This window comes from Oryzias melastigma, linkage group LG11 (genome assembly GCF_002922805.2).
Source record: "Oryzias melastigma strain HK-1 linkage group LG11, ASM292280v2, whole genome shotgun sequence".
Classification (NCBI taxonomy): domain Eukaryota; kingdom Metazoa; phylum Chordata; class Actinopteri; order Beloniformes; family Adrianichthyidae; genus Oryzias; species Oryzias melastigma.
The window spans coordinates 19,386,520-19,405,929 of record NC_050522.1 but is presented as its reverse complement, the minus strand read 5'-3'; the positions used below and the strand labels follow the sequence as shown (position 1 = coordinate 19,405,929).

The following is a 19,410-nucleotide window of genomic DNA, read 5'->3' as shown; positions in this document are numbered from 1 at the left end:
AAGCTGTGAAAAAAGCTATGATTTTTTTTCTGGCCTTTTATGGTAATGTTTTCCCCAAAGTTAGCATCAATTATTTTAAAAATAATACATTTTTTTTAATCAGATAAAAGTTTGATTTATTTGGATTTTATGACAATGTTTTTATGTCTATAATCTGCATATAAATTAACTAGTTTGGATTTAGCAGAGTTTAGTACCACAAAAGAGTCTAATTCGTTTTTTTTTTTTTTATGTAAGGAGTCAACAAAAATAGGAAAAAGTTTAAAACGAGATGGAAAATGATGCAGAAACAAATAGATTTCGCTGTGCTAGTTAAGTATGCAGTTGTAAACAGAGTTGGGCTTTCTATTAAACTCAAATATAACAATATATAGAAAAACAAAATGCAGCCAAATCTCTAATGTTGCAGACCCCCGTGGATCTTACTATTTCCAAACCTGAAGACCCTAAAATGTCAGTTTAGGGGCCCTCAAAAACATTCAGGAATATACTATTTCTATGTTAGTCTTTGTGGGATGATGATCCCGTTTTCTTTGATACAGTCTATCCTTGACCAATTACAAATAAATCGACTTCAAATTGACTAACAGTATGGACAAACGACAGGTGTTTTTATTCTGGGTCCTCCTTCACGTCATCTTTAAATACGCAACCATTTAAGCTTCCAGTAAATAACCCGGCCGGAGACAGTTAGCTGCGACAATGAAGCTGTTGAGAAGCTTCCAGAGAAGCAGTAGCTCCCTTAGAATAAAACAGCTGTACATATTTATTTTTATTTCAGCGTCACTTTTAAAGTTTAGTCTATGACCGGAAGTCACAGGGACATACACAACCAGCCAGGAATGGTGAGAACTAGCACACCAGTAATTAGCCCGCGCCGAGCAGAGAGAATGCTAGCTATCAGTGTTAGCGAACCCAGGGTTTCCTACACATAATTCCCTACAACTCCATATAGGATCACATAGCTGTTCATTTCTAATGCGTGTCACTTAATGGTACAGTTATAATTCTTACAGCAACTTCAGCTACACTTTGCTCATATAAAAAAGTGAAAGTTTTAAGCTCCAGAGATTAGCCGAGAGCAGTAGCCAGTTGGACAGGCACTGAGGCAGCGTGTGAATACATCTCTCTCTCCCGCAGCCACCGACAACGGCGCAAACCACGCATGGAGCCCCGTGGGCACACCGCAGCGGTCAGAGCGGCCTTACCATTGACGGAGCGGACCGAGGGCGCCTTCAGTCCGCGACTGTCGACAATCCCACCGCGGTAAGCTTTGTCTGTTGTTAGGGAGCAGTATTTTGCAGGAAGTTTTGACCAGCGGATAACTGCGCATGTGCGCACAATAGAGCCCTCTACCGTAGGCGGGAAACACTGAAGGTTGTGGCTAACTGAAATAAAACAAATATCACTTTGACTGCTGTAAACTGCTTTTTCTACTCCATTAGAATCTGAATTTAAATCCAAGGATTTGTTTCAAATGATGGAGCACACAATTAGCTTAAAAACAACATTCTTTTCAATGATTTTGCTAGTAAAATACATCAGAAAAATATTTCAACCATATTCTGTTCTTCCTAAACCAGATCCTATTTTGTTTTACATGTTTTTCAGAAATATAATCTAATCCAAAACTGCTGAGAGGGGCTTTAATATGCTCCTAGAGCACCCTAAATCACCAAACTACTGCATCTCCAAAGGAGCATTCTAGTTGCCAGCTATCAAGGATCTTACCATTTGGGTCACGATCCAAAGCTTTTGACCTTAGATGATAAAATTGACATTAATACATTTTTATTTATTATATTTTTTTATTAATATTTAATACATTTATGACAACCATTGACTGAATAAGAGAACTGAAAAATGACTTTCTTTTGGCTTCAACCAAATGAAGTCAATCCATTTGCCAGATGTAACTAATAAGCAGTGATTGGTCCAAGTTGGTAAGATTTGTCTTTTCTATGGCAACCGCTCCAGGTAATCAAGAGTGATCTTGTTGGAAGTCTACACTTGAAAGCGGGCTCGGGAGAAAACCTGAAAGCCAGAAGGTCTCTGACTTATTTAAACTCATTTTCTAGAATTATTCACTTTAAACTGGGGTGAACGTCGACGTTCTTTAAGAGTACAGGTCTCATTCTGACCACCGTAATCATTCACAGACAGAAACCAACTTTGAAAGAGTTTTATTTTTGCATGGTGTAAGATTACAGGTTAGTGTTTCCGATGATCGCGGTCGATTTCCATGTTTGCAAAGTTTCATGAAAATAAATACACTTAAAAAAATATTCAAAAGCTTCCAAATGTGGAAGAACACGATCCAGAACTGCGTTGCCTCGGTTTCATGTGTTCGTTTCGACACGTTTGAAAATTTGAAAGTCGACGACGTGGAAGGACAAAACTCTCCTGATAAGTCATACAACAGAAAGGACAAGCCCACCTGTGATGAAGATATTTAGGGGTTCTCATTTATTGCACCTTTCAGAGAAGCACTTTTCTTATGGTTACCTTTGGGAAAAGGAACCGAAGGGTTTGTATGGGCGGGTAAGGGGGCGGGGTTATGTACATATGGAAAACATGGATCAGGCACAAGACAGTTGACTACTACATGATACATAAATACAGTGTTTGCCATAAAACAGCAAGCACTGGACTTTAAATAACAGAATGTGCGCGTGCTCTTTGACATTTTTTTTTTTTTTTTTTGCTGCTCGACTCTCCTGATTGGAGGATTCCATTAGAGCAGCACATGCTAATGAAACAAGTTAAAGGTTTCAAACCAAAAATAGAAGATATATATATATATTGAAATGGAACTATATATACATATCAGGAAGTTCTATACGCAGGACTTTGTGAAGTAAACAGTTCAGAAAACCTTTAGGTTTCACATTAAAACAGAAGTTTGTTCTTTACAGTACAGTTTGGTTTGAGGACAAACAGGTCTGAGATGTTTGTTTGGTCTGCAGCCTTTGCTTCCTTCAGGTTCAGATATGACACAATAAGACAGATACGCATTCTTCTGGTGGTGGACCCTTGTTTCCTCAAGTGCAAGTCAGCATTCACATGAAAAAACAACAAAAAAAAAGCACGGCGTGCGCCCCACGATGAAAACCAGCTGGAGGGCAGACCCCTCCCAGCAGACGCCAGGCACTTCTCTCCGATTCCCGCTTCCATACTTGGCACGCTTGTTTACTGTTCCAGGTGCTTGGTGTGCAGAGGGGTGGGGCCCTTGGACCCACCTCCCATCCGATCCGGGGGTCGGAGGTGCTGCCGTTCACATGAAGGAGTGGCCTGATGGCGGCCCGTAGGAGAAGCCCGGGAAGGCCCCTGCTGCCTCCTTGACGCTGCTGGTCACTGTTAGCGTGTCGCTGCACAGAGACGACGACACCGGGAGGTGGGTGAACTCCGGGTCAAAGTGTCGCAGGTCTGTGGGTCCAGACTGAAAAATGGGAGGGGCATAATTTTAGACAACAATATAGGACATCTCCATGTACAATATTTGTTCTTCATCTAAACTCTCCATGAAACATTCACTTAATCAGATTTTAAACTATCAAATACATCCAACAAATGTATTTTTTTTTACAGTTTTAATGTTATAAACTTGTTTTTATTGAAATATATTTTAAAGTTACAACCTTAAAAAAAAAGTTGCACTGTTTCTCTTTGATCTTTTCTGTACCAAAATCTTAAAAGTGTAAAATATTTTGCTTCAATGTGGTTTTAAGAATCAAATGCATTCAAATGTAAATGGAATAAATTAATGTTTAAATAAATGCACATTTAAATATGTGTCAAATTAATATTTATGGACTAAAAGGTATTTCAGCTGTTGGATTTATTCTATGTTTTTTGTTGGACTTAAAGTGTGACAACAGTGACTTCTGAAGGAACAAACGCTAAACAAAGTGGCTTGTGGGTCTGGACGTACCACAGAGGGAATGAACGGGGGTGTGATCTTCTTGGCCATCAGGTCGTCCCAGTTGATGGGAGAGAAGAAGGAGTGATACTTGAGCTCAAGCTGGAAGGAGAAAGAAAAACTCTATGAGGGAAATGACTCCAAACATGACAGTGAGTTGTCGGTTTTAAACTTGTGAGCTCACTCACAAAGTCGTCCTTTGCTCCCAGCCTCTTGGTGCGCTCCTTCTGCAGGAGCCCCTCCAGCAGCTCCCTGCCAGCGTTTGACACGTTGGGCTTCAGAGCCGGTGTTTTGTGCAGGATATTGTTGTACATCTCAGCTGTGTTACGACTATAGAAGGGTGGCTGTTTGGAAAAATAAAAAAACACTAAGGTCAAATTGATCCTGTGTGAACTTCCAGGAGGGTCAACATCTTCAGAGGTTTCACTCACAAGTCCATAGAGCATCTCGTAGAGAACCGATCCCAGACACCACCAGTCCACTGTGCGGTCGTACGCTTGTTTTTGCAGAACCTCAGGTGCCAAATACTACAACATAATAAAAACAGTCAATGTCTGTCCTTGCTTGATATTATCAGCCAAATGTCTCTAGGTGTGAGGTCTACCTCAGGCGTCCCGCAGAAGGTGGATGTGGTCCCATTGGGCTCAAGACCCTCTTTGCAGAGTCCAAAGTCTGTCAGAACGATGTGTCCCTGTGAGTCCAGCAGGATGTTCTCAGGCTTCAGGTCCCTGGGAAACAAAAAAATAAAATAAAACAGTTTTAAAAAGAGCTGTTATAGTCACACATGTCCACCAGGGGGAGCTAAAGGATTGCAATGTACCTGTAAACGATGTGCAGAGAGTGGAGGTAGCCAAGAGCACTGGCGATTTCAGCAGCATAGAAGCGAGCTCGAGGCTCCAGAAAGACCCTCTCCCTCTGGAGGTGGTAGAAGAGCTACAGGAGATAAAGATCAGTCAGCCTCAAGAAGCCAATATCCAACCCGTCAGCAGTGCATGACCGCCACTCACCTCTCCACCGTTCACGTAATCCAAAACAAAGTAGAGCTTGTCTGTGGTCTGGAAGGAGTAATGAAGCCCCACCAGGAAGGGGTGCTTGATGTTCTTCATCAGGACGCTGCGCTCGGCCATGATGTGCTTTTGCTGAAGGAAGTTCACGAGAATGAGTGACCTCTGAAACTTTACAAAGAAAAAAAAAGTTTTGCAAGGAGTGAAGACTGACCTCTTTCTTCTTGAGGATGATCTTCTTCTGCAGCACCTTTACGGCATAATATGTCGTGCTCTCCTTGTGTCGAGCCAGCAACACCTGCAAAGAGAACATTTGGATGAGAGCCTGCGGCGCACAGAGAGGCAGAGCTGCCCACAAAGACACACTTACCTTTCCAAAGCTGCCTTTCCCGATGATCTTGAGGTAGTCAAAATCTGAAGGTTTTATCCTGTAGGACAAATGAGACAGTTAGGATCTCTACACTTTCAATGAAAAATTTCTATCTGAAAAAATCTATCTAATCTTCTGCGTTCAAAACTTCTGTGTTCACGCAAGTTTCTACGACCATTTTCAGGCTCTTGTCATAGTCCCTCTTCCAACTATAGGTGGCAGACATGCTCTAGTATCGGGTTACTACCATCCAGTGTGAACACCATATGCTAAAAGTTCATACCAGGTTTCTGACGATGTTTCTATGACCATTTTTCGGCTCTATGTACAAAACTTGCATTGCAAGGTAAACCAGGTCAAACTTTGACCAATCCGGGACTTCAATTTGGTAGTGACACTTTTTCGTAGACATTGCTTTGAAATTTTGCATTAATCATCTTTCAACCATAGGTTGCGGACATAGTCTAGTATCTGGTCACAGCCATCCAGTGTGAACACCATATGCTATAAAGTCATACTGGGTTTGTGACGCGCGTCTACGACTGTTTTCGGGCTCTACGTACAAAACTCACGACTCACGATTTGGTAGTGACGCTTTTTTGTAGTCATTGCTTCGACACTTTGTATGAATCATCTTTCAACTAAAGGTGGTGGACATGCTCTAGTATCGCGACAGTCCAGTGAACATCAAATGCTAAAAGTTCATGCCGGGTTTGCAGCGGGCATCCAAGAACGCGTTCCTGGACGCCCGTCACAAACCTGGTAACTACTGATGAAATCTTTTACTTACTGAGTTTCCTCCGCCAGCGAGCTCCGTGACTTTAGGCACATCTGAAGGAACAAAAAGAGGAACTTTATGGATGCAGTTCAGTCAAAAGAAGAGGAGTGTCAAAGTAGGAACTTCTGGAACTTACCCGACTTTCAGAGAGCAGACCGTCTTCGCCCTCCTCGTTCTGGTTCTCATCAATCTTCAGGAAGTTGTTGACTTCAGCGCTGAAAAACAAATGTAAAATTATTGTTTTCATCATGCATCAGGTGGATGAGCCAGCGGACGCCGTCTGGAGGTCGAGTGTACAGCATTTGACCGTCTGACCCTTCCTAGAGTTAAGCCAGGTCTCAGCCTAGGTGCCCTTCTCCCTCATCTGCTACCTGGCGAGGGCAGAGGTAAAGTCTGAGGGGATTTTCGACTGCACCTGACTGACCCCCACCTGGAGAGTTCAGGACTGTATGACAGCCAAGCCATGTATCATGAAATAATTGAATTACAGGCTTATCCTCCACCAGGGAACAAAAGGGATTTGGCTGAGAGGTGATTATGGAGAGGAAGCCGGGCTCATTATGACACCACTGTACACTTCGGATGTTCTGTCAAGCTGCGCATGTGCGGATAAGCCGTCAATGAGCAATGAATGAGGCGCTGGAGACACTCACTGTTGGCAGATGTGCGGGGTGGACACCAGCTTCTGGATGAAGTCGTTCAGGCCCATCTTCCTCTCCTTGATGAAAGCTGCGGAGAACAGAAGTCTGTGAGACAAACGGAGGACGAACGGAAGCCGCGGCACGCGCGGCGGCTTTACGGTTACGCAACCGGCGCAGTTCCATTCATAACAACAGTTTCCATTCACGTCACTGGCGCGCGCGGCTCTCCACCAGACGGAGACGTCACATGAAAATATTAATATCCGTTTCACTTTGAAGCGTTCATTTACATCCGCAAACAAGCGCGAGCCTCACCCGCGAGAACAGCCGCAATCCCCCTCATCTTGCAGTAAGTCAGGTCGCATCCAGCTTCTGTCACGGCCATGAACAATTCTTATTCCGATGCGTAGCAGAAAAACAAAAATCCAACAATAAGACAAACGTTACTTGATAATAACAAAAACAGCAAAGCGGCTCGTGCTCCTTTTAGTCCACGCGCTCCGCTCTTTCTGACGATGCGCGAGCCTGCAGCCAGGCTTTATAAGGAGCACGTGATGCGGGGCAGACCGCGCCCACCTCTCTGTCATCCGGGTAGCCACGGCAACAAGGCAGGCGTGACGTCACGGGACTCCGTTGCAGCAACACTTTGCAGCACAAGAGATGACGAAGGAGGGGGTTGGGGGGTTCCATTGTTAAACCCCTCCCCCCTCTCTCTGTCTATGGAATTTTCCACCTGGCACTATTTTATCCAGCTTGTTAAAAATCAATAATATTTTTGTTATTCAGGTCAATATTACAGATACACATCTTAGCAGGGAGGGGACTTACATTTAAATGCTTTTGTCATCCTAAAGACGAATTATAACCCCCCAAAGAGCATGGTAAAGAACAAAAAAACTAAAAAAAAACAACAAAAAAAAAACAAAAAAACATGAAATAAGGAGCGTTTGACTTTAAAAAAAAGCACAAAAAACGCACTTTTGGAAAAAAAAGAGCATAAAAATAACTTTTGCTTCTAAAATTTTAAATGTTTGACCATAAAAAGCCACAAAAATGAGCTTTTGACATGAAAGTAAAAGCATGAAAAAAATTAGCCTTTGACTGAAAAAAAGCATAAAAAACTGAGTTTCTGACCAAATAAAAGCACGAACAAAAGAGCTTTGGGCCAAAAGAAAAGTATGAAAAAATGACCTTTTTACCACAAAAGCACAAAAAAGAGCTTATGACGAAAAAGAAAAAAAAAATGAACAAAAAAAAGCATTAAAATTAGCTTTTGACAAGAAAAAAGCACGAAATTATAAACTTTTGACCTGTAAAAAATGACACACCCCCCCTAAAAAACATGAAAATTTGCTTTTGACAAAAAGCAATAAAATATTTTGATTAAAAATGACCAAAAAATTTAAGAATTTGACAAAAACTATAAAACAATTACGAAAAATACTTTTTTCATCAAAAAAGGCATGAAAAAATAGCTTTACACAAACAAGGCATGAAACAATTAGCTTTTGACTAGAAATGAAGCATGAACATATACATTTTTTTGCATTAAAAAGCTTGATAAATGCCAGAAAAATGATTACTAGCTAGTTATGCTGATCCTCTGACTATCAGGTGCGTATCTTCCACACATTAAAACACAAGATATGTTCCTACATTTTGCTAATTATTGCCCATCTTTAGTTCTGCAAAGTTTTTGTTAACACAATTGTCCACCACATAATGAACAATTTCCTTCCTTTTTTTTATAATTTTGCCTTTTAACTGGCTGGAAATTATAAGCGCTTCTAAGCCAGTCAGGCTGTAAAGTTCTAGTCCAAGGCTGCAGCTAACTTTACTATCGACACAAGTTCAATCTTTGTTTAAAACTGTATATTCTACAGTCAGACATCCCTATCTGCAAAAAATTAATTACTTAGCCATGGAAATCTTTAAGGAGCTGGTGCTACGATGACTGAGGACCTTGGTGACGCAGGCGGGTCCCAGAGGAATCTAGTCAACACAGTACGGGTAGACACAAGACGCAATCAGCAAAGCCACGTTTATCAACAACTCACACACATGCACAAGCCCAACACCCATTTTTGAAACTCTTTCTCTTCTTTTAGTTGAATTTTTCCTTTTTTTTTAAGAAGTCCTGCCTCTTGACAAGTTTGGAAAATTACAGCTTATAAAAATAAACCCTTTATGTTCAAAGAATTTGACTATTTTTTTGATTTGGGGCTAAAATATAAACCTCCTCAAAAGTGAACAGAACTTTCAGAGTTCTAACCCAAAACAGGCATCTTCGTTCTTGTAACAGTCGGACAGTTGTGAAATACATTTCACTGCATATTATACTATGTTTGTATATGTATGTGACAAAAAAATGGAATTTGAATTAGAATTTGTTTCACTAAATAAACCATCTGGAGATATATTTATTTTTTATAGAATGTTCTTAATGTAAAGGAGCACACCCCATGATAAGTCAATCAACTTTCATTCATTACTATATAAACCTTTATTTTCAGTTCAATTTTTTGAGCTGAAAAGAAGGTGATCTAGAAGAGATCCTTGGGGATCTCCACATTAAATCAGTATAATTTCAGTTCATATATTTTAAATGAAAAAACAACATAAAATAAAAAACATACATTTGCAAATAGTAATTTTGCTTTTAACCAATAAAAAGATTCTTATTCTGGAATTTTTTAGTGTCCAAAAATGTTTTTTGGAATTCATTAGATCTTAAATAGAGATGTTTGAAACTGTCTTACTCTGTGTTCATAAAAAAATATAATTATATTGTGTTTATGTATTAGATGGCACAATGACCTTTTGATAAAGTAGATATCAGAAATGTAGAAATCAGTCAAATCTTTTGTTTTTGAGAAAAAATAATCTAACAAAATTTAGCAACTAGTAAATTGTATAATCTGGAATGGATTTCTCTTGGTTTGGTGTTTCATGCTTTTTTGTGGCACTCTAAGACAAGCTCGGTGGTGAGTTGTCACTTTATAAATGAACTGAATCTGTTCTGCTGCATCCCAGCGAGCCACATTAAAAACTGGGAATTAAGAGTATCTATTCCACAAGCCACGGCTTTAATCCAACAAATCTCCACATGCCCTTCATTCCGAAGAAAAAGTGGATTTCTGTGTCTCACAAGGTCGAGCTCATGAGCTGAGTTGGTCAAACAAAAATTACATAAATTCAGAGAAATGTCTGGTGACATTAGTTCCCATCCAGCTGTTGATGACGTGCTCCACTGACCCTAAAGGTTACGTAACTTTAAAGTAATGCAGGGATGATCGGGAAGGATAAATCTCATCGGTTCACCACATCTGCTCAGTGCAAATCTGCTGAGTCCAATGGCAGAGTGTCAAATCAGATCGTCCGCAGTACAGAACATTTTCTGGTCATTTCCTTACGTTCCTCATCATTTATCAAGCAAACTTTAGTTTTCTGCTATTGGAGTTTCTATAACAATGCCTCTTTTTTGGTTTCTTCCTCTTCCCTCTTCAAGTAACATTTCCAGAACAAACGTTCCACTTCTTTCAGAGAACAGAAGTTAAATGACTTTGGCCTGATGACTGCATATTGTTAAGTTGAAAGCCTTCAAAAAATAATAAAAATCTCCTAAAGATCAGAGTCAGTGAGCCTGGAGGACGATTGTGAAAGAGCGCCAAGAGATTACGGGGAAGGTTGGATGGTTGGAAGAAAATCATGAAGAAATGAGGGCTGGATCAACAGTTCTGTACAGAACTGTTTATGACAAAGCAAGAACGATCTTCTGTATTACATCAGCAGGACAACCTGACGCACAAAGAGAACTGTTTTTCTCTGAGCCATGCGGGCCTGTGCTCATTCCTCTACATGCAATGAAAAGGTCAGGGACTGCAGCAGTTTAACTCTTTCCCAAACTAGAAGCAAACCAAGAAGTTTGAAATGGGGATAAATCAACCTTTTTATTTAATTAGAGCTCAAATTGCAAACATTTAAGAGCGTTGCTTTCTGATTTGCCATGGGTTGTCAAATGGTGAACCTAACGGAGCTTTAAACTTCAGTTTGTCCTACCTACTGTAAATGTGACTTTTGAAAAGGGTGGAGTGATGCCATCAATGCTTCCGGCTGAATTTAGGCTTCAATTTGCCATTCAGAATCAACTAGGTGAAGTCAGACATGATCCGTCTAGTGTTTTCATGTCTGTGGTTGACTGTATAAGACATCTGGACTGAGCAAGTGTGACACCACAATAGAATTCAGCTTACGTCCACCTCTAATGAAATGAAGTCAAGTCAGTCGCCAATCCGTGTCAGGTATCGATCCGCATCCATTACCGATCTGCGTTCAATACGGGTTAAGGTTAGGGTACCAGTGTGGTCCACGTCTCTTTACCGGACCTGTATCTGTTTGCAGCCATTAGGTTGGAGTGCCTTGATTTAATTGGAACAGCCAATATGTCAAGAAGCAACGAGTTGGGGACAACCAAAGCGTCAGTTTTTGACGTGGAGGGGTCCTTAACTATGTGTCAAAATGTGACGACTTGGTAATGAGAATATGATGGCTGATTCACCAAAGAAGTCTCCAGGGTTTTGGCTTTTGTGTGAATGTGTGAATGGGTCTGTGACTGTAAAGCGCTTTTGGCCTTCAAGGACGGTGTAAAAAGGGCTATACAAGTGCACGCCATTGACTAAACGCCCTTTTTTGGAGCTGGCATGTCCTTTCTCTTTGAAATATAATGGGGGATGAGTAAATCAGTTCAGTTCGCTTATATAGTCAATGATTTGGAGCTGCTAAAAGAACTTTGATCCTCTTCAGAACTAGGGTCTCCATTCACTTGCAAGTGTTCTCCGGCACGGTTCACTTTAGTGCTTTTCTGTACTTTACATGAGAAAAACAAGTAATCTCTTTAATCAGGAGATTCCACATCACCCTGACACAGATGAGGAGGTTCTCCAGTTGCTGTATGCAGCGTGGGATGCAGGCATTGTGGGAATCAACAGCAACAACAATGCCAAGCACCAGACATTGTCCTCAGTACACAGCACGTGGGCTATTTATCTTCACAAATGATTACACATTGTTCGTCCTTGTAGCATTTTATGTTGTTCACAGCTCAGCCGCTGTCAGCTGTTTTCAAAACCAGCCACTGTTTAATCTGCTATAGATTGGTTTAACTGTGTTGGTAAGGAGATGTGGAAGGAACATATTTTAAAATGGAAAGAAAAAAAGTAGTTACCTCTGTTGTCTTTATATCGGTTTTCTTTGATTTATCCTTCAGAAAACCTGATAAATATCATTTAGAGGGATTTGAAACCAAAACTGGCAGAAACGTGGATGACAGGCGCATCAGAGTGGGCAGAGTAGTTTGGATTTGGTAAAAAAGCCTCCCTTCAAACATGTGTGTAAACATTCCTGTCAGAGAACTTTCCTCCAGCAGTTCTATTAGTCGGAACTCCTGTGTTTCACATGGGATCACATGATGATCACACCTCCGTTAGAGGAAGTGAGAAGCAGCAGCACTGCTGGTTGTTATGGAAAGAAAAGAGGAAGTCATCATGAATGGTGGTGTTGGTAGGGGGTGATCTCAAATAGAACCAGGATGAGAAGATCTGACAGCACAAATCTCAGCCGGGCTCTCCAGTTCCCTTGTCAGCCTTCGGTAAATTATTGAAGCCCATTTGGTCATCCTGAAATTTATAACCAGAGCAAAAGGGTTCTCCGTTTTAAATAAATCCAAATTAATTTAGTTTTACTTTTTTTTTTGCAATGTTATTTATTAACAAAAAAAGCATATTGCTTATAGATTATTATTATGATACCTTTGTTTGCTAACTAGGCTACACCTTTAGTGGTTTAAAACATTTTTAAACATCAATCTGAATAGATTTTTTTTTTTATGAAAATCCTTTTTCAAACACTTCTTGACATCTTCTGCCAACAGGAAGTGTGTTTTTGTATTTCAGATAAGCATTAATGAGATGAAATTTCCAATATCTGAAACAAAATATAAAAAGATTGTAAATGTACGTCAGAATTCTTTTAAACAAACAGAATTTTGTTTAGCTTAATGAAAAAAGAAAATCCTCCCAAATCGTTCAGCTGGTTTGTGATGACAGATTGCTTCTTACTCAGGCTTTTGGTGAAATGTTAATAAATCTGAAATAATAATGGCTCATATCGGTGTGGGAGGCAGCAGATGGGGGGGTTGAGGAGGTGAGTCACCCCAACTGGATGGTGGGGGGGCTGCAGCATGTCCACAGGCTGCTGATGATGGAGGATCTTTAGCTGAGGAGCGGCTGGTTCTCCCACCCACTTGGCGCGGTCGGTTCATCACTCCTCAGACCGGAGGTGGCGTTGGAGCCGGGGGCGCCGCTGAGTGGGAGCTGGTTTTAGCTGATGATTTTTTTTTCTCTTGAAGCAAATACTAGTTTTGCTTTGCAAATCCGATCAAAATCAGACTTCTTGAAAAATGTATCAACTCAGACACACACTGATGAGCTCCTTCTGTTTGCTCCCGGTAATCCTGCCTTCACATTGTGTTATTTTTGGTGACTTTTTGGTGGCTGCTGAACTCCCCGCTGATGTTTTCTCCAGAAACTTCTCTCAATATAAAAATATTTTGTTTCTCACTGCTGCTCACATGTTGGTCACAGGCTGCAGGGGCTTTGCCCCGTTACATAACTTCCTTCTTCTGTAATTGCTGCCGCGTTTTCAATAAGAACAGAGGAAAGGAGGCTGCTGTGTTCCTGTTACCGTGAAGGAGCAGATGTGCAGCCAGATCCTGAGTCGTTCTCTGATCAGAACATTCCACAATTCTTCTGTGTTATTAACTTCTCCAACCAGCCAGAGATGATCATATTATCTAAATCATGTTAAGCCCTGGCAGAGGAGAAACTGTCCAGTGTAGTGGCTGATGAAGAGTTCTTGTTTCATAATTCACTTTCTGTCCACAACTCAGATGACTCCTTCTGTTGACATCTGCTTGTGTAATACAGGGGAGAGCAGCTCCAGGTCTTAAAGGCTGGTGTGACTGTATATTTTCCAGGTATCTGGGCCCGACTCCTGGCTAATAACCTGCTAGAGCAGGGTATGTTGGAAAACAAGCAGGAATGTGGCCTTCTGTGCCCACCCCTAGGTCTAACAGTGTACTGTCTGTTGGAGAACCATCATGTAGGGGTCATCCAAGGCCTTGTTTCCACTGAGTGGTCTGGTCCAGTTCGGAATGGTACAATTCCGGAGGGCGTTTCCATTAAAAGTTGGACTGTCACGGTGCATGCGGGGTGAAGCTAACAACAACAACAATGGAGGTCATCCTTCAACAAATCTTTTCTGCTTAGCTTTTGGTATTTTGTATATACAAAGTATTTAACATTGTTTGAAAGAAGATTTCAGGTGGAGAAGAGGAATACAGCTGCTTTTGTGGTGCCTTCTTTTGTTGTACTGACCTTTCACTAATCAACCGGTTCAATAGCTCCTCGCTAACCCCTCCGCTCCAGTTTTAATGGAGTTACTAACGACAGGGGCCCAAAAATGGTACAGTTTGGTCGGTCTTAATGGGTGCATTTTATAATAGTAACACTTAAAATATTGGACCGGACTGTTCTGTACCTCTCAGTGGAAACGAGGCTCAACATTCCAAACTCTCACTGAGCCTCAAACCCACATTTAGTTTGACAGAAAAATGGACATAAAGACGCCAAAGATGGTCTCAACCCATTGTAAACTCAGGCTTTGTCTGATCAGACCAGGACCAAACCTGGATCAAACCAGGAAAAAACTTGTATTAGACCAGGACCAAACCTGGATCAGAGAAGGACAAAAACTGGATTAGACCAGGATCAAACCTGGACCAAACGTGGATCAGACCAGAATCAAACCTATCAGACCAAAAGCAAACCCAGATTAGACCAGGATCAAACCTGGATCAAACCAGGAAAAAACTTGTATTAGACCAGGACCAAACCTAGATCAGACCAGGACCAAACCTGGATCAGATCAGCACCAAATCCCCCAGAGTGAACCCTTAATTGCTTAAAACAGTGAATTGTTCAGGTGAGTCATCAGAATTTCAATCTTCCTCAAAATAAGAAGCTATGAAAATGCTTCAAGAACAGTTGAGTCGATGACGTGTGTTCCAAAAAATTTGATCTCCAAAAGTTCAGGTGGAGACAAAGATCGGTGACGTGCTTCTCCGCCGCCGCTCACCTGATCCTCAGACTCGGTTTCAGCTCTGAGGCCTGCCATGTCGCTGCTGTCCTCTCAGATGACAAAAGTTAGGAGGAGGTGACAGACTGTGGTGTGAAAATCAATGTGATCAATGCCATCCTTTGTGCCAAACATGGTCCACATTTGATCCAAACCTTCAAATTTTAAACTTGAGTTTTCTCTAGTCTTGCACAGCAATTCCTGTGACCTTTGCTGGAGCTGCCTCATGACCTTTGGGCCACATGTTGCTCTTAGTAACCGTCGTCAGGGATGAAACGAAGTAAAAGTATTTGAAGTGACCCATCAAAAGGTCAGCTGCCTGTGAACCAGTCATACTTCTGCACAGACGGCTAACAGCTGATGAGATGAATCAGACGTTTTGAAGAAGAGAAAGGGATTCAGGACGAAGCTAACGTGTGCCTGACTGTAGCAGAAAAGAGGAAAAAAGAGGAAGGGAGGGGAAGTTTTTACAGATTTGGAGGATTTTGTCACAGCCAAGCTGCACCTACCGATGAAGGAATTCCTGCCCGACTTCATGTCCTGCTGCACTATGAGTGGATTAGCTGTAAAGCAGCGTCTTAGGGGGATGAAGATGTGTCTGCTGCAGGCCTTCCAGGTGATGAAGAGAACGAGAAAGCGGTCCCTTCCTGCTCCTGGTGTCTCCTCCTCTCGGCTCCCCCCTGCAGCAGCGCTCGGGAGAGACACTTTCCTCTTCTTGCTGCCTCCTCTTCCGAGAACGCAGTGATCAGTGACGCACCTGCTGTGCCTCCCCTAACCCCCCCTCCCTCATCTACCTGGAGAGCCTCAAAGGAAACAAAAGCAGGTGTCTGGTTACCCATGAGCGTGGGAGTCCCGCCGGAGGTGGCGGTCTCCATGACACGGGAACCACCTGAGGGACACACAGACAGGCTTTCAAAGCTCAGCAGGGGCCCGGCCGCTCGCGCTACTCCTCTGCCTCCTCCATCCACCGCCTCTCCAGAGCATCGGCGCTGAATTAGCATGTTAGTCACCAACAGCCGCGAGCTGTGGGTCAGGAGGCAGAAAGAGCACTGCGGCTTCGTGTGAAGATGAGCACCACTGATAAGTGGTTCACAGCAAAATTATCATCCAAGTAGGGTACTTAAAACATATGAAATGTATAATAAAGGATAGTGTTTAGTTAATCAATGAAAACCTATGTTAAGATAAAGCTACGCAGATCTCCCTGGTGAAAAGGTATCTGTGAAAAGGTGGAGAACCAGTCGTGGCTTCATGTTTCACATAAAAGAAATAGGAGGTTTTAGATCTTTGGAATTAGGTCTCAATGTCCAACCCTGATAGAAACATGACCCAACTGACAAATAAAAACAGGACGGTTTTCAGTCTTCCAGGAGACAATGTCCGAGATGTGCTGCCAGGTTTCCAAAACTAGCTCAGGGAATTTTCATGAACTTGAGGTAGATTCCTGCAGAGAGATTGTCTTTTTACAGACTGCTGACACCAAATGCCCCATTGAGATAGTGGCACCACGGAAAACTGGTTTGAGCCATTAACTGTGCAGCACGTGAGAACTGGACCTAGTGAGTATGATGTCATCCATACTTCACCCTCCATACAGCAGGTGGAAATATGTCTTTCTTTTGTTGATTTACCATCCAAAGACAAGTGACAGAAGGATTTATGGGAAAAAAAACAGTCATTTGGTGCTAAAAGTATATTGAATATGTTACACATGGTGTCTTGTGGAGCACAAAGCTGGTTGGACCTTCCTGCAGTTATATGTAAATGTTTTAGGGTGTTTTTAGTTATATCATAGTTTTTTTAGAAACTGTGGTGCCCACAGCAGCTAACTTTGTAGTCAAATGCTGGGACTACATAGTTCTGAACAGAGTTATAATCCACTGAACCGCACTGAAAAGAGATCTCAGGAATAAAACGTATCAGACTTTTCCATCAAACTTACTCATGTACTGTATTGTATATAGTCCATACCTTTTTAAAATAAATATCCAGGTATGTTTCTATAGCCTTGTCACCTAAACATATGAAAAACTCACTAGTGAATCAAATGTAACCACTAAAAATGTAGACACTTGGGAGCTCCACTTGGATCCTACCTGGTACCACTCCTATTTTTTTTTTTATTATTTTTACATAGAAACAGTCTGAACGGACAAGAAATGCAAAATAACAGTTTTATGCTGATGATTGTCATGTATTCTTGTCAAATCATTTTTTTCTCTTTAAATGTCATCATGGTTTCTTGCCGTTTCTAATGTCACACTATCTATCTGGCTTCCAAAATGATTCAATGCAAAAGTGTTCAGCTATGTACACACTGGGAATTTGATATGCCTTCAAGAACCCATGCAGATTTAGTCCATGGTGTTGACACTGGACAAGCAGGGCGAGGATTCGTCTTCTTCTTCTTCTTCTGTTTACTTGTATATGTCTTTCACCTATAGTTGGTAGAGGCTTGGGGCAAAATTCCAACAGATCTCAAGAATCTGGCTCTCGAGTTGTTCTTTCTCAGCTCTCTTCCAAAATATGAAAGACTTAGTCATATAATATCAGCTGAAAAAAAAACTGCAATTAATACATTTCTCCTCCATGATCAATTTTCAAACAGTTGGCACTTCACAGAATTAAAATCCATACATCACTACCAAAACCAAGACCCTGATTGGTTAAAGTTTGACCTGGTTTAACCCGGTTGGATTAGCTTTAAACATGCACATAATGGTCACATGTTGTGTACTTAGAGCCGGAAAACAATGGTAGAAACTTTCCTGGCTATCTTTTAATGCAAAAGTTTTGAACGCAGAACCCCAAAACGTGCATTGATGTTTGTTTACAAAGACTTTTCATTGGAAGCGGTCACTTGAACGCATGCTGTCTGGGACGGTGTGAACATAGCAAATCAAATTGTTGTATTTCTTTTGATAAAAAGGTGTTTTGTGAAAGTTAACAAATGAATCCAGAGTAAACTTTGAAAGCCTCCCTCTCACCTGAGCTATGTGACTGTAAGAGTCAAACAAAGAGGCCCTCAGATCTCACAACAATGGATGTTTGTATAAACCTGAGTTACAGTTAGAGACTTCATCAGGAGGAAGAGAAGAGAAGACGATCAGGCTGTACGGACTGTCATGTGATTTGAATTCAGAGAGGGTGGATGGGGGGGTCATGCTGGGGAAGCTGGAGCTTGTTGAGATGTTGGTGCGCTCTCAGTCATGTGGCTTTTTCTCGCCATGTTTGGCTTCATTGTTCGTGACTCGGCTGACACAGAGGCCACGAGAACAAAAGCTTGATTTATTTTTTGTGAGACTCTTTCAGTCAAACAGTTTTCTTTGCAGCTGAGTGTAGAAAAGCTGAACTCTAGCTTATGTTTATTTTGTTTTTCATCATTATTTGAAGAATATTAAGTGATATTTGCCATGAAATGGCACATTTTATGACACCGTAGATAAATTCATGAATAAAAAATACAATATATAGCTTATAAACATGAACATTTTCTGTAAAGTCAACAATTAATGAGATTTTTCTGAAACTTTTTCTTGACTTTGGATGATTAGTGAGGTAAGCTGGGAAAAAAAGAGCACACAGAGCCAATCTAGAAAGATATAAATCATGAAAAAGTTTTTAAATATGTTTATGCTGAGCCTTGTTTCAGCCTTTGGTGCTCTCAGACTAACTGTTGCTGGTTCTTTCAGGTGTAAAATAAATTAACGTACGAATGTGTGGGCAGACCAGAACTAGTCTGGTGAGATATGATTGTATTTGAATGACAACATAGACAATAAAACATATTTTGGATGTCCTGTGAAACTGGGGGTCAGCGTGTCCAAGGATATTGAAGCCCTGCCAGAGTTTTGTTGTTTTTCTAGTTTGACTTCTTCCTCCCCAGGACACACATTGCCCAGAGTGCTCTGGGCTCTGAGTATGAATGGGCTGTTTCACCTCCCATACACTAGGTGGCTCTCTGCCTTTTTAACCCATCAGTAAATGAGAGAGGGACCTGGTTGCAAACATTAGCCGAAACGAAGTTCAGAACCGGAACCTCATGCGCGCTGCTTATTTCAGTAGAAAAATGCTCGTCTTTGGTTAAAAAATGCTAATATAACAGTTAGGCTTTTTTGCGTTTTAAGCTTTGAACCTTCAACCCCAGAGGTGTCTCTGTTCCAAACCTACTTATAGTAACTCCTTAAACAATCAGCGTGAAGTAGCGGATCTACTGAGAAAAGCGGTTTTGCGCTGGTAAGCAACACTTTAAACCGTCTTTTCACCGATATGCAACACATTTCTAATATAAAGTGTTATATACCAGTGCAAAGTCACTTTTCTCTGCAACAGAATAAGCTGATTCATGATCGCATAAAGGGTAGGGGCTTCATATACGAGTAGAGAGGATAAATCTTTCCACCCCACCTGTGTCCTGGTCCTTAAATATTCCACAATAAAACTAATATGTAAGTGAATCCAAGCAGATCTAAGAAAGCGTTCATTCAAAAAGGGAGGAGGACTGC

General features: G+C 41.3%; 2 protein-coding genes across 6 annotated transcripts in view; both read right to left on the bottom strand.

The window, feature by feature from the left end:
* eya3 (EYA transcriptional coactivator and phosphatase 3) overlaps positions 1 to 1,847 on the bottom strand; it is a 14,086-nt gene extending 12,239 nt beyond the window's left edge. For 2 of the 5 annotated variants that reach the window (XM_024296816.2, XM_024296844.2), the window contains exon 1: positions 1,209 to 1,348. The gene's annotated coding sequence lies outside the window, so the exon portion shown is untranslated. Of the gene's footprint in view, positions 1 to 1,208; positions 1,351 to 1,731 lie in introns of those variants that run through there. The other 3 variants (XM_036214159.1, XM_024296833.2, XM_024296825.2) reach the window with 3 other exon arrangements.
* A 320-nt stretch (positions 1,848 to 2,167) lies between these two features.
* si:ch211-195b13.1 (STKc_SGK domain-containing protein) lies at positions 2,168 to 7,273 on the bottom strand. The gene is made up of 13 exons (XM_024296885.2): positions 7,028 to 7,273; positions 6,725 to 6,800; positions 6,208 to 6,286; positions 6,084 to 6,124; positions 5,294 to 5,351; positions 5,138 to 5,221; positions 4,927 to 5,058; positions 4,740 to 4,852; positions 4,524 to 4,647; positions 4,351 to 4,446; positions 4,108 to 4,263; positions 3,932 to 4,021; positions 2,168 to 3,439 (listed from the first exon to the last, which is right to left on the bottom strand). The coding sequence occupies exons 1-13, from the start codon at positions 7,095 to 7,097 to the stop codon at positions 3,275 to 3,277; spliced, it is 1,284 nt and encodes a 427-aa protein (XP_024152653.1). The 5' UTR covers positions 7,098 to 7,273; the 3' UTR covers positions 2,168 to 3,274.
* Between the last annotated feature and the right edge of the window lie 12,137 nt (positions 7,274 to 19,410).